The 22,700-nt window shown below is 41.0% G+C and overlaps 1 protein-coding gene across 2 annotated transcripts in view; it reads left to right on the top strand.

Annotated features, from left to right (window-relative positions):
• EGFR (epidermal growth factor receptor) overlaps window positions 1-16,175 on the top strand; it is a 151,406-nt gene extending 135,231 nt beyond the window's left edge. Inside the window, exons 21-28 of one of the 2 annotated variants that reach the window (XM_048952247.1) lie at window positions 1,994-2,149; window positions 2,995-3,070; window positions 4,220-4,366; window positions 6,666-6,763; window positions 7,622-7,789; window positions 7,889-7,936; window positions 8,091-8,193; window positions 9,168-16,175. In XM_048952247.1, the coding sequence (XP_048808204.1) occupies window positions 1,994-2,149; window positions 2,995-3,070; window positions 4,220-4,366; window positions 6,666-6,763; window positions 7,622-7,789; window positions 7,889-7,936; window positions 8,091-8,193; window positions 9,168-9,544 (1,173 nt within the window). In that variant the 3' untranslated portion in view covers window positions 9,545-16,175. Of the gene's footprint in view, window positions 1-1,993; window positions 2,150-2,994; window positions 3,071-4,219; window positions 4,367-6,665; window positions 6,764-7,621; window positions 7,790-7,888; window positions 7,937-8,087; window positions 8,194-9,167 lie in introns of both variants that reach the window. The other variant, XM_048952246.1, reaches the window with a different exon arrangement.
• Window positions 16,176-22,700: the final 6,525 nt, after the last annotated feature.

Below are 22,700 nucleotides of genomic sequence, written 5' to 3'. Positions count from 1 at the left end.
TTGACCTTCAGCATCCTCCTTTGTGTTGCTCCATACTGAAGTTCTCCTCAAAGTGCTTGCAAATATTGCATATGGCTTTTTCCCACCAATGTGTCTGGTGTTTCTGCTGCACTGATAAAGTCATGCCCCGTATTTTGAATTTCTCTGACTCTGAAAATGGGGAGAAAAATTATAACAATATACTTGTGTCTGGAAACTAATCAGAAGGAAACAAATTCACTGCGAAGTTTATTTTTGTTTCTGTTTTCACAGCTTTGAAATAATTTCTCTTTGTATCTTTCACAAACATTATATTTTACTAAGCCATGTCTTTCAGACAAAATGAGTCTATCCACACCATGTGCAGAAACACTTTGAAGTCTCTTTGAACATATTAGTCTCACACTTAATGATGAAAAAATGGCTTAAATCAGAGACTTGAACACTAATAAAGATCTGTTGTACTTTCTGCATGAGCAGTTCAACATCTTTGGTGTATGCTTATGCATGTGTACAAGTCCTTTGGGTCCCAGAGTCTTAAATAGCTTAGTGTGAAACTGATATTCTGCTTTTCAGTAGCTTTGAGTCCTAATAAGACTCTGCAGCAATACATGCTTAGCAGGAAATGTTTGCTCCACCGGGGTGAGATTTTGTGATTTTTTTAAGATAGCCAGTTTTCTATTGGTAGCTCATTTTTTTTTCAAGAACTCTGCTCATTAAAGACATATTTGTATAATTAAATGCATGCTCACAGAGGCTTTGTGCCAGTCTGTTTGGGTGGTTTGTTTTGGCAACACAAGCAGCTCTAAGCACAGGGGTGAAGTTCTGCTGAGAAAATGCAGTGGAAGATTCACTGGTGGTCCAGGTTAACAGTGGGCTTTAGGATGGGAGTGGAGTATGGAAGGGAATTACTCCCTCCAGTGCCCTGTCATCAAATTTTGCTCGTTTTAGTGTTAATTCTGTAGGCCAAAAGCACTTTTTAAATGAATTCTGTCTTTGTAAAAATACAAGCATGTAATCTACTGCCAGCAGAAACCTATGGACTGGGAATAATTGTGGTTTTTAGAAGGGATCTCACAGGAAACTTAGAAATCATGGTTTTATTTAATTCCGTGCACCACAAGATTGGAGTTGAGGGAACAAAGAATTAACTCTATGGTCAGAGAGGCAGATGTTAGGATCATGCCTTAAAAATCAAACAGCACAATTAGCAGTTTTATCTGTCTGAGAGATCTGTAGTCACTCCAGAGAAAAGTCTGTTCTTCCTTGAGAGAAGTTGTACCAAAAAAGCACGTATGCTATGGCAATGAAACCAGAAGAACTTGCCTTTACAAAGAGGACTTGAAAATAGGTGCAACTCTGAGCTCAGCCATTACATGAGGGTTTTTTAACTTTTTTCCTTTTATTGTGTTTGCAGAGATGCCTAATTGCTATCTGTGCAAAGGCAGAGTTCATTGTAACAGGGCACAGAAATGGCAGCTTTGAATAATGAATTTATTTTTGCTTGGACTCTTCTCCCAGGCAGTTTGTGTCTAGATTCTCCCAGTGAGGTTTGCCTGTGTGAATAAGGATGGTGATGGTCACCAGATATTGTGCTACCTTGAGGTCATAGGAGTTGCACAACCACACCTGAAAGATGGGTTTGCCCACTCATTTGACAGTACTGTGCTGATTCTATATGTCTTGAACAAAGTCCTAGAGGAACCACATCCCCTGCTATACCTCCTGCCATCCCTTATATCTCCATGGTTCCATTTGAATACAGACACACAGAAAGGTTACTACAAGACAGTAACGTAACTACCTCCTCCTCTGTGTAGTACATGCCCTCATCCTGCAATCAGCATCACAAAATTCAAAACAGCAAATCTTTCTGAAAGGGGAATGTGTTACTACATGTTTATGGTGGTGTGTATACAGTTACCATAGAGCAGCTGAAGTTTGGTGACTTATTTGCGCATCAAAGCCCAAAGTATATGAGCAAGATGCTTACCACCAGTCTGTTGTTTTGCAGGGAATGAACTACCTGGAGGAACGTCGCCTGGTGCACCGTGACCTTGCTGCCAGGAATGTCCTTGTTAAGACTCCACAACATGTGAAAATCACAGACTTTGGGCTGGCAAAGCTGCTTGGGGCTGATGAGAAGGAGTATCACGCAGAGGGAGGCAAGGTACAAGGCACTAGAGGATGAACCATGGCGTGTTTATTGGTGTGTTCGTGTGTTCATGCATGAGTCTTTATGTTAAAAATAGGAAAAAAGAAGTGGGCTTTTCAGAAGACTCAGCTGCAATCTCAGCTTGCTGCCTTTGAAGCCTGTGGAAGTCTGCTGAGCGCAGCCAGAGCAGCGTCAGGCCAGTGTGATTGCAGTAGGAGCAGAAGTTGCAGAGCAGCAAGGGCTTTTGAAATTCCCACCCTGAATGTCTGGAAAAAAACAAGGTTATTTAAAAAACAATAAAAATGAAAGCATGTCTGAATTCATCACAGAGCCAACACCAATAAAACGGTGCAGTTTGTGAAGAGAAAGGGAATGCCGTATGTTTATAGCAGAAGAAAGACCTGTCAGGCTTGGTTCAACATGCCTTTATGTTGTACTACATGCTGATGAAGGGAATGTGTCCTGCTGAGAAATTAACAAGAATCTGCTTGCAAATATTGCAGCAACCATAAATGGAAATCAGATGAGCACAAATCAGTCTGTGTCATACTGTCTGAGATTGGATTTCTATTCTGTTACAACAGGAGAAAGTTAAAAAATTAGTAATTTAACTGTTAAAAATATGGTAAAACTAACTTGTAAGAGATATTTATAATAGCCTCAAAAATTTCACAAGTTTCCAGGTTTAGCATAGTAAATTAAAACAGTTACAAGGGACTCAGAACTTGCCTGCTTTCCACTCAAATAATTGTGTTGTTTCACTGTGTTTTTTGACCCCCTTCTACAACCAAATCATTGACTTAAACACCACCTGGTGGTAAAGGTTCAGCATCTTATGGCTAATTTGCGGATCTTCCTAGGTTCCTATTAAATGGATGGCATTGGAGTCAATTTTACACCGAATTTATACTCATCAAAGTGATGTCTGGAGTTATGGTGAGTCTGAAAACATAGTTATAGTTTTTGTAGATGTGTTGGAACAATTGCAATGACATTGAAAAGAGTTCTTTATTCTTCCTATTATCTGAAGATTGAGAGATTAAACCTAAATAATGGGCCAAAATCACCTATTCACTAAGTAAAATTCCCACAGAACTGAGCGGTGGTGAGGTGTAAGAAGTTTTGCAGAGTATGCTTCCACATGGTGAGCCCTTCCCTGACAGGAGCTACACATGGGAGACTGCACTCCTCCAAACGGTGAACTGCTGAAGACCAAAAATCAAGCAGTATAATGAGAGGGAGGACATAAAACCATTGGCCACACTGCATCACTCAGTGTAACTCCACTTTCTCCTCTGGCACTATCTGAGGTGATGATATAACCTTATTTTGTCACAGTGGCCTAAAACGATTCAGAGTAGTTGCAAAAAGGCAAGGAGTATGATGTGCTCTCTGGGTACTGAGAGGACAACAAGGAAAGAAAAGCAACTGAAATAATTCATTTTATACTTTGTACAAGAGATAAAAGAGCTGAAAGGAAAATTTTCAGAGCAACTTGTTGCAAAATTTCCACTCCATGGTGTCATACTTCTGGAAGAAGTTAAGTACAAATGTCAGATGCTGTATCCATTTAGAAAAAGTACAGTCTCTGGTTCTCTTAATCCGTTTATGTATCTTGGCATCCGAAGTTTTATTTTGTATCCTAAGCTACTGGACAATCACAATAGCTACATCACAGAGTATGTCATCAGCAAACAACACTGAGGCAGATGGTTTACACATCTTTCAACAACTGCTCTTGCTGGTCTCCAAAGAGACTGTTTTAAACAAAAAGACAACTTCCATTTTTCAATACCCTTTCTAAGCTGAGACAGGAGTCTGTAACCTGTATTTCCTTTCTTTCCTGCGGGGCTGGAACGTCTGTGAGATGTTCAACACTGAGACACTAGTTGCAATTAAAAAGAAATAAAGGAAGGCAGGATGATTTCAAACTGTTTTATTAATGTGTATGTCTTTAATATCATGGCAAAAGTGCTTTGCCTGGATGAGGATCTGTCAGTGTTTTTCTCTCAATTGACAAACACATCCAGGCAAGCCTCTCGGCTTCCTCCAAATTTCAGTCACTGTCTTCTCCTTTCCCTGCAGGTGTGACAGTTTGGGAGTTGATGACATTTGGGTCCAAGCCTTACGATGGGATCCCTGCAAGTGAAATCTCCTCTGTCTTGGAGAAGGGCGAGCGTCTGCCTCAGCCACCCATTTGTACCATTGATGTGTACATGATCATGGTCAAATGTGAGTTCAGTGGATTTGTGGGTGCTTTCCTAAGCCCAATAAGTGGCACAGTTGTCTTCATTATGTAGGCATTTCTGTATGTTGTATTCTTGGTGATGGCATAGAAATTAGGTTACGTGAAAAGAGCAGTGACAGGGTGCATTCCTGCACCTCATGCCTTAGGTGGGAGTAGAGGGCACGAATTCATTAATTGCTAATTCAGCCAACTAATGGTTTTTCACCATTCACACTGCTGGCTGATGTTGTCAATTATTTTAAGATGTCAGGCAGTATAAATCAGTATAACATTGTCCATGTGACCTGATACTCTGGTTTTAAACACCTAGAAAATAAAACTAACAATGACTTCTCCAGGCTCAGCCTTAGTTCAGTAATATGCTGTCAGGTAGGGCACACTGAAGGGCTTCTAAATCTCAAACCCCTTTTTCATCTATCAGCTGCTAAAATGTCAGATTGTAACCTTGCTTCCTAAGCCAAGATTAGGCTGCATCCCTGCCAGTAGAGTTTGTGAGGATGCTGAGAGGCAGCCCACCAGGTGGCATTTAAGATTTTTTCACTGGAACAGACTGTAGCTTTTGCTGAAATAAAAGCTGTGCTACAACACCGACCCTGTAGTATAGCACTTTTGGATAGGCCTGGAGAGCCTGTGCATTGCTGTGCTGGGAAAGGCACTTTGCAAGGAGAGTCTGATCCTGTGCTCACTGTGGTGAGAAGGAACCACATCCAGACATGTCCATCTGCATCCATCAGCAGTGCTCAGACCCATAAGCATTCTCCTGGAAGTCCCTCCTCGGCAATGCTGAGCCCTGGTGACACCTGAGCCCTACCAGATTTTGGCAATCCTGTCCCAGATCTTCAAAAGCTCTGCACAACAGTGTGTCTCCAAATGCTGAGATTTTGAGTCCTGGCAGCTCCATTCCACTGCCCTTCTTTAAAGCCAGGCCAGAGCTAGAAAGCAGGCGTTTTTCCAGGCACTCAGTCGGGTACCTCTTGCTTATAAAACAGTACCAATGGAGTGTCACTACCCTCTTTTATACCAGTGCACTAAATTTATAAGCAAGAGCATGTGAATGTGGGGTTTGAGCCTTCCTTGTTCCACAGGACTCAGTGGCACATTTTTCAGTGCTCTGATCAGACCTTGTGTACAGGTTGCAGTGCAGACACTGCTGAAGCCATGCCCTCTTGTCTAAAAGAATTTGGGATTCCCATTCATCTCCTTTTATAAACAGAGAATATAAACTGAAAAGTTGGAAGTTATTACACACAATTTCTTAAGCTATATTTAAACACATGCAATTAAAAGATAAATTCAGAAACAGTAGATGCTGCTGCTGCAAGAGCAGCGTACTTCCAAAAGGTCCACTTTCTCCTAAAGTGAGAAGAATTTCCTTAATTGGTAAGAGCTGCATTGGAAGAATTTAGCACACATAGTATCTTCAATGTGACAAAAAAGCCACTGGCACTGATGAGATTTTGTCCAGTGCAGATTTCAGATGGCGCATTGTCACTTTGCTCCTCCATTGCCTTGGATAAGCTGCTTTTATGAGTTCTCTCAGACATACTAAGATTAACCTTTCTTACTTCTAATTTCAAACACAAGTGTCTATATATCACCTCATCTGTTAGTTGATATCAGAAAGTGTGGATTTTTTAAGTCATCTCACATGTAAAGCCACCAGTATCAAGATTAGAAATCTCTTCCATCATTGATCCACCCTACACTGTAGTTAAAGTTCACATACTAATTAAATACAACTTAGGTATGGTTAACCTTTCAAAACATTTTGTAGATGTAAATTTTAGAAAATATCTGGTACGGGGTAGAAAATTGCAGGTCTTCTGCAAGGATTTCATGAAGCAATGCAGTAAGGAATTGGCAAATTATCGTATATCTGCAGGATTCTGCTGAAAATACTTTCTTCTCTTCCTTCAAGATCCAGACTGGCCCCAATTAGCTGTCCTCAGGTCTTGTTCCTTACTATCACGTTGTAGGACCTTCTGTCCAAGCAGAGACAAGCCAGGAAGAGAGTGGACAGGCTTAGGCTGCAGCTTATCTGGCCTTGGGATTTTACTGCCTCCTTCATGCTTCCCAAACTGCCAGGATGTACTTCTTAAAGGCTGACCTGCACACCAGCTAGCGTCTGGTTAATTAATTTTTTATGGTGATCTCTTACAGGCAGCTGCTTTCTTCTTACCATGTATAGCACTGCTCTTTTAGCTGTTACGCTTTATTTCAGACTCTGTGTCTGATTGCCGAAACAATTTCAATTGTGCACTGCTCTCCCTGCTGTCCCTTCAGGCTGGATGATTGACGCAGACAGCCGGCCCAAGTTTCGTGAGCTGATTGCAGAGTTCTCCAAAATGGCTCGTGACCCTCCTCGCTATCTTGTTATACAGGTACTGACCACGGTGGTAGCAACATGTCTAATGGGCGTTTAGTATCGGGTCCAGAATGATTAATGATGAATAGGAAAATAAATTCCTGGTTTGGACAATTTTTCCACATAAAAGATGCCAGGCCACACAGGCCAGTGTTCCCATGCTTTGCTTCCTTCCGAGGCGGAATGATTTATCCTGCCCATACCACTTCTGGGTGCTGCAGCAAAATTTTTTTTATGTTGACATTTACTTCAAGCTAAAAGATCCAACACAAATGGCATAGGTATGAGGATGTGAAAGCTGACTGAAATGGCAGAGCTCTGTGTTTTAGAGAATCTGTTGGTCTGTTTATCTCCTTGCCAGTGAAGGATTATTTCCTGTGATGTTTGCTGAAACATGATGTGGAAAGAGAAGCCATTTAGGAAAACAAGAGCAGTTGTAGAATAGATTTTGAACATCCTCTCTGGCACTGATGGTAAGAGGAAACAGCACAGCTGTTTTTGGCAGAATGTGAACTTATATTCAGTAACAGCATGAGTTGAGAAGGTATACTGCAAATAATTTCTAGCGCATGCTGATAATTTAAGGACAGTTCTTGCCTTCCAGGTCTTAACACATTCAGCTAGAACCACAGACAGAATTTCAAGACCAATATTTTCTTAACACTGGTCCCCGTCTATGCCCAATAACATACTGAAGTTCTGAAAGGCTAACGGAGTTGGAATAGTTTGAATATTACAAAATATTCAAAAGATGCTACAAAAATGCAGATATTTTACAGCAGCATGGACGTTGCAAGTCCAAATTCTATGGATAGTGAGGGCTTGAAGGAATTCAACTTGATGGAATCCTTTCTCACTCTGATTTGTCTCACAGGGAGATGAAAGGATGCATTTGCCCAGCCCTACAGATTCCAAGTTTTATCGCACCCTGATGGAGGAGGAGGACATGGAAGACATTGTGGATGCAGATGAGTATCTCGTCCCACACCAGGGCTTTTTCAACAGCCCATCTACATCTCGGACTCCTCTCCTGAGTTCATTGGTATGAAGCTTTTCCTCTCTGAAAACAAAAAAAAGAAGTAATGAGAGAGTGAACTGTTTCTCATGCTACCTGTATTTTCTCTCTCCTTCTTTTCAAAAGAGCGCGACTAGCAACAATTCTGCTACAACCTGCATTGACAGAAATGGGGTAAGTGGAATGACTCATAAAAAAGGAGTAGCAGCACTGTGTGACCACTTTCCTATTGAACCCCCCCCTCCCTACTTTTGTACCTCACTTATGCAAGTCAACTTTTACAAAACAGTCCCTGTAATACTAAATTTCTGCATTTCCAACCTAGCAGGGGCACCCTGTGAGGGAAGACAGCTTTGTCCAGAGGTACAGCTCAGACCCAACAGGTAATTTCTTGGAGGAGAGCATAGATGATGGCTTCCTGCCTGCTCCAGGTAAGTACCTCTCCTATGTTTCCATCCTAGGGCTATTCACTCACAAACCTTTTGATCAGTTAAGACTCTTGCATGAATATAGCTGTCTTCCTTACTCTTTGAGAGACAGGAAGCAGTCCAAATGTTTCCTACCTTTTGCTTTTACTCAGTAAACAAGAGTGGAAATGCATACACATATCCTGTTCTTAAAACTTTTTCTAGTTGCTTTTGGCCACCTCTCATTTCCACTCCTTCATGAGCCAAGTTCCCCATGTTTACCACGTGTGCCATCTGGTCAGGAAGTTTAGGTGTGTCAGTCTATGTTTAAAGCTTTCTACTACTTCAGAAAATATCATGTCAACATGGATTTCACCCCTTATACCATTTCTGCCATATAGACAGTTTTCTGGTCATGTCACTGCTTTCAGATATTGGTACACAGAAGGAAGCTCACAGGTTCCCATTAACTTACAGCACTGGCCATCACAGAGTGAGACAGAAGGCAGAGAGGGTCACGGTTAAGTAGTATCCTCAAAAAAAATTAACCTTCTCTCCCTTCCCACATCTCTTTTGAAAAGACTGACAAGAGACTGCGTATGAGTGAGATGTGGAATCTCTGTTACTGTCTGTTCTGTATTTCCCAGGTAGTTGCTTCATCTCTAAACATTTTTTGAGGGATATGTCTTCTGACCGCCAAACTCCCTACTGAAATTTCAGAACAGTGTCAGGGACATAGCTGCTGAAATCAGCACTAGCTACTGCTTTGAAACTTGAATTTTGATGGTGAGCTTCAAGGCAGTATGCTTCATGTACAGCTTGGCAGTCATTGCATTTAGCTCTCTTCCACTCTGGATGCAGAGCTGGGAAGTCTGGTGAGATGTGGCACTGAAAAAAGTGTTGCAGATGGATTAAAACGGCAGCTAAAGTGGTGCAAATGGTTGCATTAGTCATACCTCACCACTTCCATTATCTCGTTTGTTTGTTTTTAATTCCAGAGTATGTAAACCAGTTGATGCCCAATAAACCATCTACTGCCATGGTCCAAAATCCAATCTACAACAACATCTCTCTCACAACAAACTCAAAGCTCCCCATGGACTCAAGCTACCAGAATTCCCACAGCACAGCTGTGGACAACCCTGAATATCTCAACACTAACCAGTCCCCACAGGCCAAAACAGTTTTCGAGAGCTCTCCTTACTGGATCCAGTCAGGCAATCATCAAATAAATCTGGACAATCCTGACTACCAGCAGGACTTTCTACCAAATGAAACGAAACCTAACGGTCTCTTGAAAGTTCCTGCAGCAGAAAACCCAGAGTACTTGAGGGTAGCAGCACCAAAAAGTGAATACATTGAAGCTTCAGCATGACCACAGAGGATTTCTTCTTGCATTGAGGCAAGCCAGACTGGTGAATCGTCTGGCTGCTGCAAGAGCAGAAACTGTTCAGCGCGAATGGCAACCACAATGCATCAATAAGCACACTTCAGCACGCAATCTGAATCTGCAAAGCCAATCTCACAGGACAGTTTGGGTCTTTTCTTGCCCATTTCCATGTATAGCTGAAGCCCATGCCCTGCACTGAGATGTGTGTTGAAATGGAGTGGGACCTTTTTTGTACAGAAAAAATATGGATGCATTCCTTTCATTTTCAAATGGTAGCATGGTAAGAAGCCACTCTGGGATGAACTTGTGAGCTGTACACTCTGTACAGTCAAATTTCTTTCTACAATGTGTATTTTTATAAATGTTTCTAACAGATTTTTTGGATCTTTTACAAGACCAGATGCTTGTACTGCTTGTCTGTTAGTTGGTGATCAGATCACCAGCAGAAAGAAAAACAATGTTACTAAATAGTTTTCCAAAGGTCCTGGAACAGAAATAGTTATTCCAAAACAGGATTTTTACACATTGGCTCCACATACTGCATCTTGGCATGAACAGGAAAAGTGCATCTGGTGGATGTATGGGAGATTCTGTCCATGGCAGGATGAAGCAGATTATTCTGGGGAAAACCAGCACAAGGAGTGAATGGCAAGACACACCACCTACTGACCACTGCTGCTAAAAACTGACAGGAGGAATGCAGCTCACAATAATTTGTAGATTTTTACAGAGCACTCACTCGTCTGTTTTCTGATGGTAAAACACAAGGCGTTTTTCTGATGTATTATGCTATTGTAGAGTTGTCAAAATGCCTCTCTTCTTCAACAAAGCTGTTAAAGATGTTGCCATAACTGAAAAAATAAGTGTCAAATAATGTTTAACAAACTCTAATTAAATGTCAAGGAAATGCAAATGTTTGCAAATTGGAACCTTCATGAGACAGACAGGAAGACTGATACTAAATTAAACTTCAGAAAGGCAGGAAACACAGGTAGCTCTAGCCAAATAGTCTCTTTTAGAGACTCGGAAATCTTTTTGCCTACATTTGGCAAAGAAAATGGTCATGCCCATACTAGTGCTTTCCTCCCTTCAAGGCAGAATATGGCCAGTAGCTGTATAATGCCAGGGCAGAGGCTAGGGCTGTACCTTTCCTGGTGGGGTGACCTCTCACACCTCAAAGCTACACAGGAGAGTCAGGGAGCATGGGTTCGGAAGAGTAAGCTAGAATGGTGGAAAAAGTTGCCTACCTCTTATGAAACACAGCTTCTGCTTCTTCAAAATTCCCAGCCTAGGCTTCTGTTGTCAGTGTGGAAGAGGCAGACTAGCCAAGGTTAAGACTTTAACATAATATATAAATACTGTGTATACTGATAGCATGTCAGTCACCGGAACCAAAGCAGGTACTCTTTCAAGGGCTCCATGTTACAAAACTTCTCTAGCAAAGATATTTCTTTGTCAAGAAGGAGTGAAATGCCCAAAGTGTGACCTTCCAGCAGCTTGGCAGCAGTGCAATTTTAATCAAACCATCAGTTCAGAAATTAAAAGCGTGTTCATCAATTTTAGAACATTGTTTTTACAGATTTACTGAGGAGTGAAAGAGTGGTCATGTGAAATGACCCTTTTTATAGGTAATGCAGTGAAAAAGGCATCGGTAGCTCCTGTGTGTGCTGTAGTTCATCAGCTGCCTTTCATTTTGAGGTAGAAAAATGTATTTAGTCAAAATCCAAAGGTTTTCCTGGTCTGCTATTTCATAGATTTGTGTCACTGAGACGTGAGTCCCAGCCACAGTGCTATGGGGAATGCAGTGTCTGACTTTGATTATTGCTGGTTTGTGTTTAAAACAATAACCAAAATTTAGTTCCCACGTCCAATAGTGGCAGATTTCTCCTTGCATTCCTGAGCGCACATTTGTTCTGTTGCTCTCAAAAGCAATGTGAATGCACAGGCAGTGCTTTTCTGCCCACCCACCACCCCAAGAGGAATGTATATAAAACCAAAATGTGTTTTAAAAGAAAGTACAGATAATTTTCAGTTCACTAAATCTGTTCTGTCTCCAAGCAGAACACTAGAAAATCATACAGTGTGTGTCCTCCCATAGCAAATTTCCAACACCATTACATGGAAGAATGTATTGATGTTTTAATCTGTCATCCAAAACAAGAAAGCCACTAAGAAGGAGCAATATCTATAACCAGTGTTATGTAGCGTTAAAATTGTTCAATATTGGTTAGTTTGCTTGCCCTTCTAAAGCTATTTAGGAGGAATTCAGTAGAGACTTATTACTAGAAACAGGGAAATACATCTAAAAATTATTTTTATATATCTATATATATAAATATATATTTTTTTAATAACTAGGAAAGAGGCTTTAGCTCTTGATAAAAACATACAGGAAGATTCCAGATTTGTGGGATTAGCTGCATTGTGAAATAATTCCACTAAATATGCACCCTTTAAGCCATGATTTGTAAATAGGCAGCACAGCAACGATTAAAAAGCCAGCAAAATAAAATAAAAAAAAGGCAGTGCCTCGAGGGGCAGATACAGTGGCACTGGGGTGAATGAGATTGTGCAGCTGCATGGTTGGCATGGGTGCTACACAGGCTAGTGCTTCTGGGTAACATGCATTAGCAAGGTACCCAACAATTGCCACTGAAAAAATAATAAGCAGCTGAAATGCATTCTGTGTTGTTTTTTTCTTTCCACTGCAGGTCACTGACCGTATAACAGCAAGTAGCCCCATAGGTGCTGGTAAAGCCAAACTGGGCCAGGCAGCACTTTCACAGGCACCTTGCTGGTGCAGCGTTGTACAAGATGCAGGCTATTGAATGGGACAGAGAAGCTGTGGGCTTACAACTTTTAGGAAACTAAGTATTAGAAATTTATTTTCTGAATACTGGAAAAGATAAAGGCACTGCATCTTGACAGCTTACATACATCAGCATCCAAAAATAACTTGAAAGCGCTGCTGTTGTCTCTCAGGATACATGGGTATAGAACACTGATTTTAAAACACAGCTAAACAGGGTAATGGAACAGGCCACAGCCACTGGTAAAAGCTAACAGACACTTTATAATCCAGAAAATAAAACCTCAGTTTTCACTGTATTTCTCATGGAAGGCAAAATGACACCACTCACAAGTTACTGTCTCTTAATCATAAAGCAGCAGTTAGTGACAAACTATTTGAAATAATAATTTAAGCACTACATGCTTGGATATGAAAATGTAAGTCACGTCAAGAGTCTTCATGTCACTTTGATGTTTTCCAGCAATCTGTGTGCGGTGTTGGTGCACTTTATTTCACTTGGGCCTTGGCTTGTTTTCTTCTGCTGCAAAGGAAATTGGCTTGGGAATTCTCCTACATAATGCATTATAAAATATGCTCCTGGGGTTTACTTGAGAGGAAGGGCAGAGTAGTGCCAGGCTGAGGACACAGACAGCCAGTCCACATCTGAGACAGCTGCCGAGTTTGCAATGAATTGTTCTTGCAGGCACGGGTGGGAATAGCTACACAAATGGCTCCTCTCCCTGCTTCCACCTTGCAGAGAAGTCCTCTATATTTCTAGAGAGACTGTATAAAAAACAGGGCTCAGCCTCTGTGCTTCAGGAGGCTTGAGGGTGTACCTGGGGCTGTGGCAGTGTCTGTGCCCTCACACAGTGTCTGTGGTGTCCTCGGGCTGTCTGGGGGTGCTCCAGGCTGCCAACAAGAAACTTTGCATTTCCAGACAAGCAGTCATTTTTCAAATTCAGAGTTCCAGCCTCTTCTACTAGTACAACTGCCTCTCCAGATGAGGAGTTACAAAACGCCAGCTTTTATTTCTGCCCATGCTTCTCTGGGAGAAGTAGTCTGAATCAGGACAAGATATGAAAATGTACCTGTGTCCTCCCTCCTGATGAAAACCACATACTGATGAAGCATCAAACTCTGCATGTAACACTTAGCAAGAATGCTTTGTAATGTTTTATCACCACTGAATCAATTTTCTATATTGGAATCCCATTTTCTAGTGTTCTTTTTGTAAGTTTTTATCTCTTTGTTCCAGCATACAAGTTTTTAAAGAGACTTTTTAAAAAATAACAGAAAAATAAAGTTTATACAAAAGAAAAATATGACACTTTTAAGAAGCATTTTTAATAAGCTGCATTAGGACCAAAGACGTAATGTCTTGTTTTCTTGCTTTAAAGAAATAGGGTATTGATCACCACTTCCACACTATCTCATTACAAGGAAAAGCTGCTGATCTCCATCCTGCATTGAGACTGGCCAAAGCATCGCTGTGCCAGGTGGGCTTCACAGGTCACTGAGGCCTGTCCATAGAAAACCAAACCAAACATCAGAACCAGACATCACTTCAGGGACAGATCTACAACCTCTGCTCAATTTTGATTCATTTTTCATTCAACGCGATAGCTGAACAAGGACACAGTAAAGAAAAAAAGAAACAACTGCATTATATTTTGGCTCAGATTTAGGAAAAAAATACAGTGATGAGACATGATTAGATAGCTGCCTTTTATGTGAATAAGTGCATCAGCAGGCAGGGAGACTTTAAAATGAAAACACTTTTTGTTATGCATTACTTTAATTATGTGGAGAAGTTGAAATCACGACACTTCCATGATAGGTTTCACTTTCTGTCACACATTCTCCCTAGTTGGGTATTGTGTGCATTTGCAGATCACCTGTGTTGCAAAAGCCTAGTGGACTGAAAATCATGGTTCATTCACATCAGCAATAGCTACTGTACATAAAGCAAAATGAGACTGGGAGAGGAGACTGCAGAGACAGCAGGCTGTACTGCAGTGAGAGGAGAAGGAAACCCTCAGTAGCATTAGAAAAAAAAAGTTTCCTGAAGAAAAAGAACTGAGGACCTGGCTAGAGACATGTTAATTGCATCACTGAAGTCAGCAGGCAAAATACCTTCGGCAAGTTTTGGGGCTGGTGTTCCACCACCTTTGCTCTTGTGCTCCTGCATGCTTCAGCTTTGTTGCACATGGGACTGTCTGGATGCAGTGTGGTCTCTCTGTATCTTTCTCCTTAAAATGATGAATTTTCTGATTAATAAGGTGAAAAAAAATTAAACACGAAACTACACCTGTGACCTATCAAATTGCTGATTTTTTTTCTTGTGTAGCTGAACGGTACATCATTTCCAGTTGCTCTGGAATTGAGCCAAACCATACTCCTGACCTCTCGCAATCTAACTGAAAACTGTGGATTTTCAAATAACATCAACACTATCCTTGTATTTAATGAAAGGGACATGTGAAGTAGTTGTGTACAGTGATAGGAGGGTTGGCTTACATACCTAAGTTTCTTTTTAATCCTACATTCCTAATTCTGTTCTCCTTGCAATTAATGGGATGTTGAACTTGATTTCAATGAGAGTATAAAACAAGGCTAATGTTGAGTGATTCTGATAACCAGAGATCCTATGGATCTATTGCCCATTTTAGGCTGCTTGGTATTGATGCAATCAATTGAATATAAGGAATAATGTCTTTGTTTTAATGAACTATCAAGCAATATATCCGTAGATACAGGTGGTACCCTTGCATTGTAAAGTTACTCAACTATGAAGCACTATTTGTACAATAAGAAACTCTTGACTTTTATATGGTTTAATGGTTTATACTGTTGATCAAAGATTGTTTGTATATTGAGTGAGAAAAATGAGGTGTATATTATTCTTTTTATTTGTTTTTAATTTGTTGAGAACTTTTGTTGTGATATACTGTTGTACTTGGGGGGAAGAAAAATCAGTGGCTAGCTTGCAGCATCTGTAGCCAGAGAAGAAATCACATTAGGGATTTTTTTTGGTGGGCTTAGATTTTTGTAAGAGCGGTCACCTAAGGGATTTGTCCAGTGCTTAGTGAAGCTAATAACAGAACCTCTCCTCTCTTCAATAATCTTGGGCTCTCTCTATTGATAGTGCAGCAGTTCATAATGTGAGAAAAAATCCAGCTAACAGTTGCAACCATTGGAAGTGTAGTATAAAAGAGACGGTGCTGCTTATCAGGGCGTTAAGAAAAGCTGCTCTTTCAAAATACACGGCAGGTTCTCACTTCTGTTTCATGGCAGCAAAAGCAGAAGAATAGTCAAAGAATCCCTCAGATTCTCATCCTTGTGGCGTTTGGCATACAAGCTATACTTACTAATGAACATCTCTGAATTTCATAATCATGAGTTATGCAACAGCAACACAGCACAACTCCATGGAAAGGAAAGTCAAAAGTTTCAATTAGAGTCACACACATGAAAAATATTATTGTACTACTCTAGCAAAAAGGATAAATTCTGTTATCAAAGCAACTGAAATAAAGCCTCAAGGTTCCCCAAGTAGAAGTATTTAATTATCCAAGTGGTGGAACACACAGCAGACAAAGATAAAAAGAACTGCGAGATCTGTGATATAATGGAGCAAAATACATTGGGTTTACAGTACAGTAGAGAGGATCTAGAATTGACAGTACACACTCAGCCTGGATAAGTCCCTGGTATCATCACTAGTAAACTAAATCATTATTTCTCTCTAGAGATTAATTTTGTACAGAGGGGAAAATAAAAAATAAAATAAAAAAAAAAAAAAACACAAAAAACAAAAAGAACCACTACAGCACCTTTCTCATTTTCATCTTTCCATCCAGACCTTTCCAACACATAGGCTGCATGTTTTACCAGCTCAACTTACTTTATTCAGAACTTATGTAGTCTTAATATTACTGGTTCTCAGAAATGTCTAATGTGTATTAATGCATGATATTTTTATTTTAATAAAAGTAATTAAATAAATCTGCTGCTTGGAAGCATGTTTTTTTTTTTTTTTTTTTTTTTTTTCTTTTTCAGTGCTAAATTAAGATTCTGCATAAATTAGTATTACTGTTTTTAACTTGAAAAGGAACTGAGATATATGTCCATTCACCTCCGCTGTGAAGATTCAAGTCTTCTTCATTGGGCAGGAATACTCTTCTCTGTATTTCACAGACAGAAAAACAAAGGCACAGCATTACCCAAAGAAGTGGAGACATTGGTGGGTAAAAATCCCCCCGCTGAAGCACTAGAACAGAGGAAATTAAAAATCAAGAATGAGGTGAGTATAGAAATGTACGAATGTTTGGGAAGAATAAACATTTAGAAATTTCACTGATCTCAGTTCAAAAGCCTGAAGCATAAAAAGTGACAAAAGGTGCAAAAGGATAGGATGGCCAAAGAAACACAGCTGTTGTGTTTCCCTACTTATTCCCTAATTATTAGTATTCTCTAATTTCCTTATCTCCCTTAAGGTAAGATACAGAAAACTGCTATCTAAGGAGAGGAAGGCAAGTCTCTGCCACGTTCTTCCATCATTATTCTCATCAGCACTGATCAAACATCATGTTTCACTAATTCCCAAATTCAAGCAAGGAAAGAGCAAAGTGAGCCTTTAGGGATCTCATCCAAACCTGCAACAACTACACCAAATCCTGTAAGAAATTGCCAGGACAGCCAGTAAGAGCCATGGCTACAGTCAGAGTCTCTACCGCAATGCCTATGACAGACTCACATGCTGTGAAGATGGCAGAGCTCAACCAAGGCCACCTCCTGCCCAGGGCTGAGTGGTTGGGCTCCCTGTTAGCCACATTGCTCACACCAGGAGCTTACCATTGCAGAGTGTTGTTCCATGTGGCATCAAAGCAGGCGCTTACTAATCCATCAGCACAGCTCCTCTGAAGTCACACAGCACATGTTGGTGCCCACCTGAGGTAGACTCGTGGCAGACCCCCAGGTGTCTGGGCCAGCAGACACCAAGGGATGCGTCCTGCACAGGATGTTTGTGAGGTGGACAAATTCAAAACGGAGGACATTGCTGCTCATATTTGAAAGAGGAACTGGAGTTAGAGGTCGGGTGGTGCTTTAAATTGAAACTGAAATCTCTCTAATACCTACCATACGTGAGATGTTCCACATCAGAGCTTTTATTTCAGAAAGCCTTTTGCTTTAAAACCTCTTTTCTTTCTGAAGAGAGAAGTATCATCTAATGCACGCATTAACCCCAGGGACCGCTGTCCTGTGAAACTGAACCAGCTCAGAAATAGCAGTGTTTGTCTTTGTATCCAGTACTGCGTGGGCTGATTTACATTTTTCAGTTCTTTCTCATTTCTTCCTCATTTCTTCCTTTTGGGTATAGATGTATGGATTTGTATGGGAACTGTTGAGTCATGGCCGAACCACTGATTGAGAACCAGGGAAAAGGACCTGGTCAGCCCTGGGAGCTCAGGTGAGGGCAACACAGCTGAGTGATGGGAAGGGGTGGAGCCTGGCTGCACCTCTCTTAGACTGCATTTAAGGGCTGACTGCCTCAGGGAAAGATCTCTGGTTGGAGATCTGTCCTTTGTGAAGATTTTCCTGTGAGCCTAGATCTTTGGAGACCAGTGAGCATTCTTTCTTTTTAGCAACACTCCATCTGATCTCGTTCCTTTGCTGTAATACTCCTCTAACTCCTCTATCATCATTCTTCTCTGTGAATCTTTCCAATTGTAACAGGATTACATTAGACTTCAGTGGCTCCTGTCCTCAGGTGTGAGCTATGATGATAGTGGAGATGGCTGTTCTTGTTTTACAAACAGCTTTCATTTAGCTGTGTTTCTACTGGCACTCTTAACCAGCCAACATACAGTTAATAGGGATCGTAGCTGACTGTATCACTTTCTGCCTAATTGCTAAATCATCAAAAGCGGATAACTTGTGTGTTCCGTGGTGGTGGATAATAAGCACAACTACCTCCGCTGCTGCCTGTGAAGAGCAAGCTGTGCTAGGGCCGGCTGCTTCGGGTAGGCCAGAAATGCCAGAGGGGCAGCTCTTGTAGGGGTGCCAAGTCCTCCAGGCCCCGACCACGCTGTTCTGTGCGGACAGCCCGGTGGGGAGAGGTGCAGAAAGCACAAGCAGCCATCGAGGCTGGCAAAGCGAAGCCAAGCCTGCAAAGCCTGCCTGGCTCCTGTTGTTGGAAGGTGTGGAAGAAAAGCTAGCAGTGCCCTCTTCTGGAAGAGATTAAAATGTGCGCAAATACATAGCTTTAAAATAGGCTTCCAGCAAGCAGAGCAGAAAAAAATAGCTCAAACAAGCAATTTACTTTCCAGCCTATTTGGAGTACAGGTTCATGCTACATTTAATCCAGTGTAAGTACGGGCTGTTGCTGCAAAGGATCGCTGCGCTGATCCGATGGGCAATTAATCCTTCTCTCTGATGGTGTAGTTTAAGCAGATCTACAATGTGATTGCATGCACGAGAGATCTGAGGTCTGATGTGGCAGTGTGTACACCAAGGACATGACCGGACCGTGTGACAAACGGGTATGTCCTGCCCTCAGGAGCTCCTGCACATATTCCTGTGAAGCACACCACTTCTGTAACACTCAGTTATTTGTTTTCTTTGTGTCGTGCAAGATAATGCTGTGAGTTGAAATAATGCAGATAGGCTGTGTCAGCACAAAGGGAATTAAGTTCGTTCTTGGTTTATGATTTTTATTTACTCTGCTGGTAGGAAGCAGGCTTTGTCCAGGCTTTTCTTTGTCATATGAGGAGTTTCCAACATACACACAACCTTTTGCAGAGTAAATAAGAATATTTTCAGTGTCAGCTTTAGAAAAGTTGTGGTCTTGTGGAACGCGAACAAAAAAAAATGTTATGTACATTTAAAAAATGGTTATACTGGCTTCTATTCTTCTAACACAGAATTATTTGTTACTTGATTCTGGTTCAGAATGCAATAGAGATTTGCCTAAGAAATCTGGATGCTGTACTTAGGATGCCAGAGTAGTTACCTCACGGAGTTATCTCTAGATCTGTGACGGGGCACGGGCCCGAAGAGAGGGGAAAAAAACAAAGGAGTGGAGAAGGAAAAGAGAAGCGTTAACCATTTATGCCTATCCGGCCCGGCTCCGGGGCTACTGAGTGACTGGCGGGCCGGCGCCTCGGGAGAGCCGGGAAATCGGGGGGTAGGGGAAGGGTAGGGAGACAGTAGGTGGGTCTTAAAAAAAAAAGACCCACCTCTTTTTCTCTTTTAAAAAAAAAAAAAAAAAGAAGGGCAACGATCTGAGGAGGAACGGTAATTTACTGAAGTAGACTGCAGGAGAACTTTTCTCCTTAGCTTTTCTCCACAGCGAGAGGGAGGCGCGCTGAAGCCCTGCAGGAAGCTCCATCTTTCCTTTCGTCCTCTGGGGAATGGCCGCTCCTCCCCTGCCCTCTGAGAATCAAAATGCCCAAAAAAGGCAGTGCACAGAACCGGAACATTAACTCTTTAACTGCTTTACGTGATGTTAATCATGTGGAATATCGACAACAAAAATGACAAGTCACAAAACCACGACAAGTTATAAGGAAGTGAGGTCTGCATTTGTCTCAGATGTGTGAAGACGATAAACCTAATTCCCATCACACATCAGCTCAGCAGGCAAGCAAAAACTACGGAATGCCTTTGTGCTGAAATTGAGTTATTTGGAACCTTTTATATTTGCAGAAGGCAACAGGCATGTCTCTGCAACGTGTTAGACAAGGGATAAATAGCATCATGAGAGGCTGTTCATCTGCGTTCCTCCTGAATGTTGCACTGCTTTCTCCCCAGTTTTATATCTCTTGTGTATTGCAAAACCATGCCAATTAACAATTTTTTGCAGAGCAAGTGGGCTGATACTCTTGCTCAGGATGTCTTCTTGTGGTACTGGGGCATTGACCCATCATAGGCAGTGGCAAGGTCAGGCAATAGGCATTTGAAATCAGTATAAAAATACAGGCAGACAGAAAGAAATTCTTGAGAGGACAGTGATCTATGTGTAATTAGATACTGGAGGTAACACTGATCCCGAATTCATGTTTGTAAGCATCCTTGTCAGTTTACTAATTACATAGGCTTTTCTGCTGCTCCCTTTCAATAGGAGATGGTTTAGGCTAATAGGGCACTTCTCCCAAGGTAACAGTGGTCACTGGGAAGCTTAACATAGTTATTAAGCAAGTGATGAGCCCATTGGGATACTGGCAGCTCAGAGGATTTGCACCAAGATGGTTTTTGAGGAAGCCAATGGCAAGAAACTGGAAAGTAGAAATGGTACATCAAGACAACTGGAAGTGATCCTGCAGAGATGATGCCGGCTGTTCATAGTGTGCAACAAAAACTGGGCTTCACTACATCTCTGGAAGATTAGTAAACACATTACACTAAGGTAGGAAACTGAGATAAAGAAATACCATCTGGGCTGGTGTGGGATGCCTGAAGGGAGGGAATTTTAATAACACTGATGGAAACTAGAGGGCAAGCCTGTCTTCAGCCACCCTTGGTGATTTTGATGATTTAATTGCATTCACCAAGCAGAAGTTACGCTCTGTGGCTCGGGCCGTTTCAGCTCTTCAGGGAATACAAAGCAATGGGATCCAGCTAAAGCTCACGTTCACTGAACTGGCAGTGCCTTTTATCAGTTTATGACCTTATGACTTTTTCTCTGTTATGTTAACTATAATTTTTGTCTTGAAATGTGTAATAAGAACACGTTTCACACGTGTAATAAGAACTTACTCTTCATATTGAAGACAAATATATAGGCAGTGACTGCTTTTCCACAGATGGTGAGAAGTTAGGGCGACTAAATTTGTAGTCATAATTTATAATATAATCTTAAGAAAAAGAGGGGAAATTACACAATTTATATGGTACAAATGCCTTACTTCCAACGTTACATTACTGTACAATAAAAATTTTAGTACAGGTTGGGGCAAAAAGCTGTGGATTTGTTTTTCACTGGGGAAATTCATTGTGTTCTTCATCTTGAGGTAGTTTGTACCATTACAAAATTCTCATTTTTGTGTGTTCTTCCACTTCAATACAAAGTGTCTTAGGAATGCTACGTTTTTCTGTCTTAGTACTCTGGGTATTTTTTATGAGTTTAATGAAGAGAACAGCTAGTTTCTTAAAACAGCAGAAAGATTTGAAAATATTACTTGATTCATGCTGTTACTGCAGAGCTCTTGTGTTCCAACAAACAAAAGATGCTCTAATGCGGGTTGTTTAGTACTTGGCTCTTTACCCTAAATATTGTAGTTTTGTATGGGATTTCATGAAAAGAACGTTTAACTTGCCAGTGGCAAAGTTGCTGTCACATCTTTTCTGTCTCATATTACAGCCTACCCTATCATGCTCAGCAGAACAGAATCACAGAATAGTTGAGGTTGGAAGGACCTCTGATTGTCATGTGGGGCATCTAGAGCAGGCTGCCCAGAACATCGGCGTGATTTTGACTGTAGGGTTACTCGCACAGATCTTTTTCAATAGACTCAATTCCCTAGGTTTCAAAGCTATGTTCCTTGTAGTCAAGGGGAAACTGGTGGATTTTTAACACTGCAAACCTTGTTTAACATTGCAAACATGGCAAAAAAAGATTTTACCATTTGATCTGTAGTGGTGGTTGCCGGTGGTGTGCAACGTGGCACTTGAGCTCAGCTTCCTCCTGAATCTCCAGGCACCCTAGCAGCACAAGTTCATCACAGAGGCATTAGCATAGCAAAAGGCAGATAGTGCTCTCACAAAGTGGAGCTGGTAACCTTGTCTCTGGAAACCTGGCAGCAAACTGGACTCGCAGCAAACCACTTCAATGCACCATGCAAAAAAAAAAAAAAAAAGCCATCAAAACCCTTGCTTTCATAATAATCAACGCATTTAGCATTAAAAAAAAAAAAAGCTTTTCATCTTCAAAGTCTTTTACAAATATTCACTAATTAACCTTCCATGTCTCAGTATTAAAGCTATCATGGGAAGGGCCTCAGGGAAAACGTTAGTGAAGTTTCTAAACATCCCTTTAAGATGTCAATTGAAGCACAGATTCTTTTTTTTTTTTTTTTTTTTTTAAATCACTGCTGAATGCAGAGCACTTCTATAAATACTTCAAATAGCATTAATAATGCTGTTGGAATCTGCCTGTGTACACAATCTGTGTAAGAATTTACATATCATTTATATTACTCTTAAGTCTTTAAAACATGACTAATGGCACATCTGCCTTCTCTGCAGAGCAAATTTCTCTGCAAAGACATGCATAGGTGTTTAACTTCTTAAAGTAGTTCCACAGAAGCTCTATGAAGCTGTTCCTGGTGTAATACAAGCATGCAATACTTG

Source organism: Lagopus muta, chromosome 7 (assembly GCF_023343835.1).
Source record: "Lagopus muta isolate bLagMut1 chromosome 7, bLagMut1 primary, whole genome shotgun sequence".
Lineage (NCBI taxonomy): Eukaryota > Metazoa > Chordata > Aves > Galliformes > Phasianidae > Lagopus > Lagopus muta.
The sequence above is the reverse complement of the archived record's forward strand: the minus strand, read 5'-3'. Positions and strand labels throughout refer to the sequence as shown.